The sequence below is a fragment of the Rutilus rutilus genome (assembly GCF_951802725.1).
Source record: "Rutilus rutilus genome assembly, chromosome: 23".
In the NCBI taxonomy this organism is placed as follows: Eukaryota; Metazoa; Chordata; class Actinopteri; order Cypriniformes; family Leuciscidae; genus Rutilus; species Rutilus rutilus.
In genome coordinates, this window is record NC_140233.1 from 4958786 (window position 1) to 4971692 (window position 12907).

The window sequence follows — 12907 nt, forward strand, 5'->3', positions numbered from 1 at the left end:
TATCTCTCTCTGTCTCTCTCTGTCCCTCCCTCTCTCTCCCTCTCTCTCTCTCTCTCTCTCTCTCTCTCTCTCTCCCTCTCCCTCTCCCTCTCCCTCTCTCTCTCTCCCTCTCTCTCTCTGTCTCTCTCTCTCTCTGTCTCTCTCTCTCTCTCTGTCTGTCAGAGAAAGTCCTCCGGGAAGACAGCAGCGGGCATGTGACAGGTGGTGTTGGTGTTGTAATCGTACTCTCTCACTCCGCGACGGAGGGATTTGGGACGTGACAGGAAGTGTAACGCAAGTGTAAATAATATAACGAAGTGTTTTATTAAAGTGAGCCGTTAACATTGGCAAGCACACAAACGCACACAAACAACGGCTGCTACTGTCCCCGCTGCCAGTGCCATCCTCCAGTAGGGTTGCCAACTCTCTGAAATGAAAATAAGGAACGGGGGACACGCCCCCGTGACACGCCCCCGGACACGCCCCCCAAGGAATAATTAAAAAAAAAAAAACTCCTGAAATGATGACTTCTGGTGAATATTGTGGAAACTAATTGATATATTTAGATAAATATATTTAATACATTGTAGCATATTATAATACAACTTATAGGCCTATAGAATAGCAAAGTAGGCCTAATCAATATACAAGACTGAACCACATAAGTTAGATGTGAAATATAAAGCCTATCATGATCATTTTGCCAACAATGAACCATGGATTTGTTTAGTTTATAATACATTTTATTTTTAACTTAAACAAATACAACATCTAACATTCAAAACTTCTGTAGCCTTGTGCAAACTTATTCAATAGAATTAGACTTCTAGAATGTTCTTTCCAGTGCAAAAAAAATATATTTTTAATTTAATTAGACAACATTTTAAGGAGGTGTAGTGCAAATATATTTATATAATTATACTTCCATTATAGTTAACTTTCTTTCCAGTGCAAAACAATAATATAAAAACATAAATAAAAAAAGCTAATAAAGAAAATCTAAAATATTGCACTCAAATACTGCATTCAAGCAATACAACACCTGTATGTATGCACATGGAAAATCTCACAGAAATAAATAAACCTCCAGACTAAGCACATTGTGCAGCTATTTTTTCCATGTGTACTTTTTTGATTTCTTTACAATGTTAGGCTAAACTTGTAATATCTCTTTTAATATAATCACTTTCTTATGAACTAATTTGAGTCTTAAAATTACATAGCCTACCATATCAGCTGGAGACGTCTGACGGACAAGGAACCGTGACATCGCTCGGCCGTGTATTCATTGTCCCTCACGCATTCCAGCCACGGGTAGTCATTTTCCCATTCAATTCTATATTTTTGTGCTCTTTTCTTTTTCGCCGGCTGCTCGGAGGAAGTCATTTTTACATTTCCCGCTGTTGTCACTTGTCGTCATCGTTGCTACGATACGTGACTCACAATGACTGAAACGACCAATTAAAAGGGCATTCTCTGATGATGTTCCAAGATGTTAAAAACGCTACGCTGATCATAGACAATCCGGGGGAGAAATTAGTAGCCTATCTACCGCACCGTCGGGGTTTTTTTTCACTGCACTGAATTGATTCTCAAAAATACGGAACAAAGTGCGTTCCGTATCAGTTCAATACGGAACAAGACTTTTATGTGTCAAATACGGAACGATTCCGTATTATACGGAACGGTTGGCAACCCTATCCTCCAGTGTTCATCTGAAGGAACAAGAGATGTGAAAAAAAAGCAGAATAAAGGTGAAAAAAAAAGAAAACACCCACGACTGCATCCTAAAATAAACAACCGTCACCGAGTCTTTGAATGTGAGTCTCTGTGGATAAGCCAATTATTTCACCGGAGCTTTGCAGCTCGGGTTCTCCGAGCGGCGCGTGTCGCTGGGCTTTCGGTCTTCGCTCAATAATAAATCTGATTTGTGTTTCAGTGCCGAGCGCCCCTCCGCAGAACCTTACTCTGGAGGTCCTGAACTCAACGGTAAGATCATCTGTTATTTCTACAGTGTCCTTAATGTTTTAGTGCTGGAGTGATTAAAGATCTGCGTTGACCCTTCACCAGCTATTATCAGTGTGATCTTGATGAAGACTCATCAGGTCAGAAAAATAGTTCCCATCCGATCGATCTCGATTCAAACACCCACGCCATCTTATTCCTAAATGACAGCTATTCAGCTGTGTCTATTAAACCTCTGACAGGTACGATCACAGAGGTGTGTCGTGTAGAAATGAAACCGCTTCACAAACAGGCTTTTCAACCACACTGTATAATTATTTCTGCTATTATTCATATTATCACAGAAGCACTGGACTAAAAGTGTCTATTTGGGATATAAACACTGTTGTCTAAGGTAGCGATCAAAATAGAGCAAATCACCTTTTGAAAGTGACTTAGCATTTCAAGTAGAGCTCAATCACATTATTACACCAGTAGGTGGCGACAAGAGACTGCTAATAATGTATTCGTCATTGAATCATTCATTCAAGAGATTCATTCAAAAAATAATGATTTTATCCAGTAATAAAACAAGTGAAGTTTTTGTGTGAGTCAAAATCGATTTTTTTTTTAAATATAATTTAAAAAAAATTATAACTCAGCAATTTTGCTGAGTAAATTACATGTTAATTTTAGTTGTCTATTCATAATTGCGTTGGTTTTTTTTGTTTTGTTTTTTTATATTGATGGCAGAATATATACTAAAATGGTGTATAACAACTTTATATACGGTTTTATTATTATTTAGTTTTTTATTATTTAGTTTTTGTGTTGCAGTATTTAGAATATGAGTGAAAATGTGCATAACTTAGCCTGGGAAAACCCAGACAACTTCCGGCAAATTTAGATTTGCTCTGCAAGTAGTCTGGCAAAGAGCTCATTCAAGCCCATTTCTAATCCGTCCAAATCGCGGCACCAATCAGAAACGTTGGGGCGGGCTTTACACGATGACGATCGCTCTGATTGGTTTTAGGTCTATCCAATTGCGCCCAGAGGCATTTGAGCGACGTCCGTTGGTGAAGCGCAGCAACTTTTAAATGCATTATTATATTCAAATTGCAAACACACAAGGACAGTCTCCATGAAAGACCCGCTGGCAGATGAACGTGCTACTACATTTCTCTCCGAAACGGTAGAAAATTAAATTAGATTTAATAGAGGATTTTAACTGTGAGAAGATGATTGACAGGGCGGTTTACGTGACAGGACGCACGCGACAGATCCGTCCGATAAAGATGACGAAGTGTCCCAAAGCTTGCCTACTTTTTTGCTACACATTCAAAAGTAAATGCCTTTTCTTCACAAAAAGAGTGCATACTTTTATGTCTATCCAATTGCGCCCAGAGGCATTTGAGCGACGTCCGTCGGTGACGCCCCTTTGGAAATGAGTTATTAATGAAGCTTTGCCAGACCATAACTCAGTTACTACTGAGAATGGTCTGGTTTTAACCAGGCTATGCATAACTGTCATCAGAACAAAAAATCTAATGGGCTTAAAAATAGGCCAATTTTTCCTTATTTGAAATTGTGCTTCTTTGTCATAAATAATTATGACAGAATGCAAGCCAAAAATCTTAATGACCTTAAAAATAGACCAGTTTACCTTATGCAATATATATCATCTTAATTCTTTTAATTTTGGGGTGAAATGTGACCCGGGCATGTTCTTGTGAGGTCCATCCAGTTATGAGATTTTGGCCGAAACTATAGTCACCACGGTGCATTTCTGTAAGTGCTTTTACTAACTTACTTTAAGTCCATTAAAACGAATAATTACTCATTAGTCGCAAGCCAAAATAGAATAGTGTTTAATTATCAGAACCGTCCAAAAGCAGGACGCTTTTATAACTTCACATGCGAGTTTCCCACCGTCAGGACTGGATCATCTCCTGTTTCATAAAGCATTCTGGGTTTTTTTTCTTCATTCATTACTGCGTCGCCTGAAGGCTGTGCTTCTCTCAGCTGTCTTTCTGAAATTAACTCATGACACATGACAGCATTAGCTCTGACAGCTTTCTGGCTCACACACTCTTTTCAGGTGCAGCTCTAGACGCTTATATAATACGCTCCCAGAAGCCTACCTGCTCAATTAAAATGCACTAACTCTACTCACGTTGAAAGCTCACCATGTGCCCTGTTTCGTGCCCCAGAGCATCATGGTCCGCTGGCAGGCGCCCCCCCCTGGCACCCTGAATGGAGAGCTGATGGGATATAAACTACGCTACCGGAAAGGACTGAGGAGGGCCGACGCTATAGAGATCTCAACCTCACAGCTCTTTCAGCTCATTGATGGTATTAACAGTCTTATTTTACACTTACACTTTACAATAAGGTTCATTAGTTATGAACTAATAATGAACTGCACTTCTACAGCATTTATTAATCTTTGTTAATGTTAATGTTCAACATTTACTAATACTTTATTAAAATCTTTGCTAACATTAGTTAATGCACTGTGAACTAACATGAACGAACAATGAACAGCTGTATTTTTATTAACTAACCTTAACAAAGATGAATAAATACAGTGACAAATGTATTGCTCATGGATAGGTCATGTTAGTTAAAACATTAACTAATGTTAACTAATGAAGTGTTACCACAGTATTTATTAATGTTTTGAGCTTTTTTTAAATATAGTTTGTTTACATTTTAGTTTAGTTTTTTTAATGATTTTAAAAGAAGTCTCTCATGCTCACCAAGGCTGCATTTATTTGATTATTTATGACAATTTAAAAGAACTGTTTTCTATGTGAATATATATTAAACTGTAATTTATTCCTGTGATCAAAGCTGAATTTCCAGCATCATTACTCCAGTCTTCAGTGTCACATGATCCTTCACAAATCACTCTAATATGATGATTTGATGCTCAAGAAACATTCATTATTATTATCAATGTTGAAAACAGTTTTTTTTTATTTGAAATAGATTTTCTTGTAACATTATAAATGTCTTTACTGTATTTTTTGATCAATTTAATGCATCCTTGCTGAATACAAGCATTGATCTATTTTATTTCTATACCGGCTGCCAAATTATGAGATAATATTAAAAATATATATATGGCAGGTTTTCCCAATGGTATCAATGTCAAAATTGTGGCTAGTAACTTTGGAAAACCACAAGCTTTTATGTTTAATGTTTTGTTTTTATCTCTGATATTTTTATCTGTGTTTTATTGCTCTTTAATTTAAATTGTTGCCCTTTTTAAAGCACTTTGTGATTTCTATCTGTGATAGGTCCTATATAAATAAAGTTTACTCACTTATTTACTCAGCCACAGTGACTGGTGAGCAAAAAGGTTGATGTCAAGCCCTGGTAACATATATATTTAGCGTATTTAATTCACCAAATCCTAAGCCGTTTTTTTTTGTGGTCTTTAAGGTCTGGAGAAAGGAAAGGTTTACACGGTGAGAGTGTCGGCGACCACCGTGAACGGAACCGGACCAACGACGGAGTGGATCGCAGCGGAAACCTTCGAGAACGACCTAGACGGTAAGGAATCACGAACACAAATTCCCACACTTTGTTTGAATGTCCGTCGTCACAGATAAGATCACCGATTGGACGCCATTACACGCATTACACCACCGTGACCCGTTGAGAATCAACGTAAGAGCTTGGACAAAAGAGAAAACAAAACACCAGAATGAATGAACGCATGAAAACAGAGGACAACTAATCAAACTTAAAGGGATAGTTCACTTTGAAATTAATTTTTGATATGTTTTAGCTTACCTCAAGGGCATCCAAGATGTAGGTGTCTTTGTTTCCGCAGTAGTTTCAATTTTGATATTTTTAGGTCAAACCGTTCTTGTCTGTCAGTCATATAATGCAGGTCTATGGTCATTGTCTCAAAACACAAGCACAGAGTCCAAATTAAAACAATTCCCCATCATCCAAATTAAACAATTCCCCATCATAAGTACACATTGATGGCCTAAGACACGAAACGAGCGGTTTGTGTGAGAAAACGAACAGTATTTATATCGTTATCTCTTGAACACAGCACACGTCCAAATGATCTGACGGCGCGGGCGGGTATAGATGTATACACTAGATGTCACCTTCGCTACTGCAGTTCTTTGGAACGAAACCGTAGCCAAGGTGACATCTATGTATATATCTATACCCGCCCGCGCCGTCAGATCATTTGGATATAAATACTGTTCGTTTTCTCACACAAACCGCTTGTTTCGTGTCTTAGGCCATCAATGTGTACTTATGATGGGGAATTGTTTAATTTGGACGATGGGGAATTGTTTTAATTTGGACTCTGTGCTTGTGTTTTGAGACAGTGACCATCGACCTGCATTATATGACTGACAGACAAGAACGGTTTGACCTAAAAATATCAAAATTGAAACTACTGCGGAAACAAAGACACCTACATCTTGGATGCCCTTGAGGTAAGCTAAAACATATTAAAAATTAATTTCAAAGTGAACTATCCCTTTAATGACTTAAACATACCTAAATATCAAACAAAACACCAGCAAACAAGTAATCTTCATACAAAGAAAACAAATCAAAACAACAACATGAAGATAACCGTACCTTGTTCTCCATTTAAACCAGGAGCTAAATCCTTTTACACTCCTTGCAAACCGTAAACCTTTATAAGTCTGGGTCTCCTTCCGTACTGACATGTTTGGGGCACATGTGCAAAATTAATACATCAAATATGTTTCAATGTATGGGTCATTGACGAATAAGGTTTATAAAAGTGTAAAAGAATAGAATGGATATATAACTATATCTGAAACCATTTTTCAGTTTTCCTAGGTGTTAACAATAAGATTTTGTGGTTTGTACAATCAATTAACACTGTTTTTTGTCATTTTTTACAAGATGGAAAAAATGTGTCACCAAAAAAGTCATTCGGTTTAACCACTGATTTGAAAGTTAAAAGCTGATTTGACATTGATGTTGAGATCGTATATAGTGTGTACCACAGAAGAAATATTAAATACAATGATCACTGATCTCATAAATGTAATCATTTATTGGACTACTCTAAACACTCCAACATATTCAAGTAAAACACTGGACAGGGAATGGAGAAAAAGAGCCTTATCTGCTTTATATTTGTATTATTGTAGTTCCTTTAGTTATTAAAAACAATATTATTCCATTTAAATATTTACTTTATCGGTTTTACCGAATGACCTTTTGACACTTCAAAATCTTTAAAATACCTTTATATGTAGTAAAATATAATTAAAACCTTTTGGATTCAGTAAAAGAGATCAAGTTGTACTACCTTACATACTTTGGATGTTATATATTTGTTTTTTTATTATTATTATTAAGGCCTTTGGATAAAAAAAATGACCCGTCACGTCATTGACCCGTGTATATTCTTCACTAATTTGACATTCACTAGCGTGACCTCCGTTACCAACACAAATGAAACCCAAGATCAGAAAATTAAATACTATAAAAAAAAATAAAAAATAAAACATAGTTTAAGGACTATGAAAATTAGAAAATAATAAAGCAGACAATATAAAATGAACTTGAACGAGTGCCGTTATTTCTGGCAGATCAAACGGCAGAGTTCATCAATACTGAAAGAAGCGCTTCATAATTCACTCGTTAAACTCTCTGACTGCCGGAGACGGGAATCCTGGGAAAATGGCATCTGTTTAATGCACTTCTATTGTTGAATGAAAAGCCTTTGAGTTATTTGGATTAATATGTCCGTTTAATCTTTCAGAAGCGCAGCACAAAAGGAAACTTTACACTAGCGCATCGCCGCTGAGTTGGTTACAGTAAATTCAATTGATTTCAGGCTTGGGAAAACGCTGATGTGATTTACTCGTGACATCGGGCTCGGATAACCGTGTCTGAGCTGTTAGGTTAGCGCCGTAGCTGTTGTGTTAGATCTGCGTTTCAGCGGTGAGAAGAACAACTAGCGCAGGAGCTCCAACACTTTCGTTTAGTGGCTGTTTCCACTATTGGCGGATTGGGATGGATATTAGGAAAACTTGCAAGAACATTCTAGGAATGTTAAATAACATTTTTTATTAAATTTAAGCCCATTTTTAGGACCATTATGACCATTTAGGGCCTTTTTTCATAATATTTAAGCTCATATTCCCCCAAAGTTCTTCCTACTGTAATAGGAAAAAATACTATTTATTTATATTATTATTATTATTTATGTACTTTTGTATTGATACATTTTGGTAATATTTATTGAATGGAATCAACTTAATGAGAATTTAAATAAATAATGAGAATTGAATGTGCTAATGAGAATTTAATTGTCGAATTGTTCTAAAAAATAGACTTTATTTTCATTATACAACTTATAATTCATCATTTATTTTGTGAGGGCCCAGACATTTCCTCTTGAAATTCACCCAGTGATTGAAAGCCATGTTTCTGCACTTGAGAGAAGCTGTTTGCTTGATGCGAGAGGAACACGTTTAGTGTGTCTTTGCCTTCCGTCCTCATCAAAGAGCAGCGGGGAGCTCTGAAATTAAGCGAACAAGCAGACACCGAGGCATTTCAGCCGATTTAGATGACTAAGTTGGATTAATAGCTCGTATTTTCATTCGCAATTGGACGTACGGAGGGACCCAAGCTCTATGGGAGTATGTGTGTGTGTGCTCAAACCCTCTTTGGGCTCATTTCCATCTGCTAAAATGGGAAAAGCTCTGTGACAGCCAGACCGAAGCATCTCTTTCAACCGCTAATGCCTCCGCTTCATCCACTCCTACTTGAATTAGCCCCACAAATAGGCCAGTGTTTGAAATAATGAGTCAATTTAATGACTCCAAATCCAAAAGGTTTTGTCGGAAATTAGCAGCGTTGCCTTATAAATCAGAACAGGCATTAGCGCGGGCTCCTAAGATAATGCTGTCCGTGGATCCGTTTGCGCACAAGTTTTGCTTTTAAACTCGGCCAAAACAAATAGGAATGAATTTCACTGCTCTTAAAGCGGTTAGCTAGCTATACACTAATGAATTTGTGCTTGAAAGCAGCGGTTTAGCTAAGCGATGCACTCGACCTGATCTATGATGCTGTGAACATTCATTTCATACTTTATTTTTAAATAGTCTCCTAATAATCCTCTCAGTGTGGTCATGCTTGAAAGAGAGCTTTGATTCATGTGTTAGATGAAGTTGAGCAGTAAAAGTCTCTTAGATTTGTATCTGGTACACTATCAATACACTATCAAGATTCACACACAGAGAGAACTGAGCTTATGCGATTACCTGAGTCTGTCCTTCTTCAGGTCAGGGCATATATTTGTGAAAAACATCAGCTGACTCAGTTTGCCATCAGTTGACAGAAGGAAAAGCCTCTTGTCCAGTCAGATTCGAGTATCAGAACTAACGCTTATAAATATAATAATAGCCCAATGAGCTTATTTATATAGCAAAATAATAATAAGTATAATAATATGCCAATAGTATCACAAATCGCGATATTGAGCCACTCAAAATCACCGCAAGGGAAATTCCTTTGTCTTGAATATATATATATATATATATATATATATATATATATATATATATATATATATTAGGGCTGGGAAACGATAAAAAAAATTTAACAAATTAATCGCACAATTTGCTGTGATTAATCAGAATTAATCGCATTTCCCCCAAACTTGTAATCATCAATATTTCAATGTAAAATCACTAATTAAATTAAACAACACACAAAAAAAAGGAGAAAAAAAGAAAAATGTCCACACAAATTGGACAGAAATTAAAACGACAGTCATTAAAACGAGGCAAAAAAAAAGGTGCTGCGTCAATTGCGTTATTTTTTTTTTTTTATGCATTAAACATCTCAAATTTATCGCAAAGATTAACGCGTTAATTCCCCCAGCCCTATATATGTATATATATATATATATATATATATATATATATATATTCGATACACTATATATATATATATATATATATATTAGGGCTGTCAATCGATTAAAAATTTTAATCGATTAATCACATGATTGTCATGAGTTAACTCGTGATTAATCGCACATTTTTTTTATTTGTTCTAAATGTACCTTAAATTAATACTTTTCAAGTTAGTAATACTCTAATCAACGTGGGCATGGATAAATATGGATGCTTTATGCAAATGTATGTTTATTATTGAAACCATAGTCAACATAGAGCATGAAGACGAGACATGTTTCAAAGTTCATAGATGTTTTTCAAAGAACTTGTTCATGTCTATTAGACACATGTAGAAAGAACAAATAAATACCAGGAGAGAGAGAGGCGCGCGCGTGTGCTGGGAGAGCAGTACCGGCGGTAGTACCGGGTAGATTCTCAGAAACTAAATAAGGTTTGGGCGCTTTGTTGAAGGGAAAAAATCGCTAAATGGGTCTGCAATGTCGCTAAGTTGGCAACACTGTGTATCTCCATTTCTCCAACTAGGTTTTGGGCCACGGGTCAAACAGAAAATACGCACTGCGTTAATCGAGCGTTAAAAAAAATAGTGCCGTTAATATGATTTTGCGTTAACGCGTTATTAACGCGCTAACTTTGACAGCCCTAATATATATATGAATGGTCAAAGATGAGCAGGTTCTATCTTGATTGTTCATTGTGTGTATTACAGAGTCTCAGGTCCCAGGAGTCCCCAGTTCTCTTCACGTTCGTCCTCTTGTGAACCGAATCGTGGTCACTTGGACTCCTCCAGAAAACCAGGATATTTTAGTCCGAGGTTATAAGATCGGATATGGGATCGGAAGCCCTCATGCCCACACGGTTGCTCTGGATTACAAGCAGCGTTTCTACAGCATCGATAACCTCGGTGGGCGTCTTTAATGCTGCACATAATCAGCCATGTTGTTGACATTAGGTGTGTTTTCAGGCGTTTTATGTTTGTTTTCCTCTGCAGATCCCAGTTCCCATTACGTCATCACTCTCAAGGCGTTCAACAACATGGGCGAAGGCGTTCCCATCTACAACAGCGCCACAACTAGACCTCAGTCCGGTAAGACATGCACACACAAGTTATATTGTGGCAGCTTTCCCATCTCTGTTCAGGCAAGATGACAACAAAAACATGCTTGATTGTTATTTTGAAGCACACAGTCAAACCAAAGATTATTCAGACACCAGATATAATTTATGATGTGTGTGCAGGACACTTAAGTTCATTTATGTAAGTGTGGAGAGCAAAATAAAGTAAACAGACATATTATACACAAATATTCTTCACACAGTGACTACCAGTAAAAATGTATGCAAATTTGGGACCAAAAATTCTTCAGACACTTTGAACCGACCATGTGTGTTTTCTTTAATTGCGAATGCTCTTTTACCACACAGACTTAACAAAATGAAGCATTGCTTGGTCACTGGTTGAGCTAAACTGGTATTATCTAATTGTGTAGTTAAATTTAACAGCTGACAGATATTCAACATAATTCATGTGTGAGACAGTCTAACAGAAGGACGGACAAAACCAGTGAAATATAAATTCTAGTCATATTTTATTACCATTTTCTAAACCATAGCGAATAAACTGTGTGAGAAATGTGGAAGGTGTCTGAATAAAGTTTGGTTTGACTGTATTGAGTGTTCATCAGAACTCGGATCTCTAGACATGTCTGTGTTTCTGTGCTGAAAATGAAACGCATGGTGTGAATCTGTGTCAAGCTTTAGAAGTCAGTCTAAGATGGTTTTGTAGTGGAGACAGACTACGATGTGAAGTGTGTGTTTTAAATGTAAGATGACAGGAAGCACACATGCATCTGCCCCCCCTCAGTTCTGGGATACGTGGCGTGTCACGTTAGCGTACATCGAAACCTACAGGTGTGATGTGTCGCACACTTCCATCCACACATCTCTCTTACGTTACGTCAGATGTGTCAGACAGCGAACGCCTCTGTTAAAGGTTTCCAGACCCCCTGCCGTCCCGTCAGCTTGAGATCTGCCTCAGCTTTCATTCTTTAGGCTTCGCAAACTTTTCTGACAAACTCCAGCTTCCAGAGCTAGCGTGCGAAGTGACCCAGAAACGAGTTGTTCGCCAAGAATGAGTGTTAGCATGTTTGCGACCATCGTTTGCTGCCGTTTTCTGCTGAGAATGCATTTTTTGTTTTGTATACAATTAAATAAGTGGATATTTACACAGAAGAAATCAATAGTCATTCCAGGTGTGTCTTAATTAAACGAATGTTCAGCGCTCCATCGATCAGCAGCATTAGATTAGATGATTAGATTAGATTCAACTTTATTGTCATTACACAAGTACAGGTACAAGGCAACGAAATGCAGTTTAGGTCTAACCAGAAGTGCAATAGCAGCAAGTGCAGGATATACAGTGGTTCATAAGTGCAGAACATGGATATGTACTGAATAAATATAGAGTTGAATACTATTATAAACAAAAATTTACAGATAGATTGTCCTATGAATATAATATACAGATAACTATTACTGTGAACAGAGTTTACAGCTAGATATGTACTGAATATAATAATATACAGATGGCTATTACTATAAACAGAATGTTTACAGATAGATATGTACTGAATATAATATACAGATGGCTGTTACTATAAACAGAATTTTACAGATAGATATGTACTATGAATATATATACAGATGGCTGTTACTATAAACAGAATGTGAGCATAATATACAGATGGCTAATACTATAAACAGAATTTAACAAATAGATATATGTATAAGTTAGGCTAATGAGCAGTATAACAATGGATTTAAAGTAGTGCAAATAAAGTTTGGACAGAAGCTATCCGAGTGAAAGTGCAGTGGAAAGTAATTGCATATTACAGTTAAGGTACGATATTGCAATGTATATATAAACAGTCGGTACTGTAAATAAACAGTCGGCAGTGCAAATTGAGCATATTCCAGTCAAGGTAGTAGTGCAAGATGCATATGTAAACAGTTGTTACTGTAATAACAGTCAGCAGTGC

The 12907-nt window shown here is 36.8% G+C and overlaps 1 protein-coding gene across 6 annotated transcripts in view; it reads left to right on the forward strand.

Annotated features, from left to right (window-relative positions):
* Positions 1-12907, forward strand: part of neo1b (neogenin 1b) — a 135387-nt gene that overhangs the window by 109067 nt on the left and 13413 nt on the right. For all 6 annotated transcript variants that reach the window (XM_084398006.1, XM_084398004.1, XM_084398008.1 and 3 more), the window contains exons 12-16: positions 1919-1968; positions 4134-4275; positions 5371-5481; positions 10579-10773; positions 10861-10956. In XM_084398006.1, coding sequence (XP_084254132.1) covers positions 1919-1968; positions 4134-4275; positions 5371-5481; positions 10579-10773; positions 10861-10956 — 594 coding nt within the window. The remainder of the gene's footprint in view (positions 1-1918; positions 1969-4133; positions 4276-5370; positions 5482-10578; positions 10774-10860; positions 10957-12907) is intronic.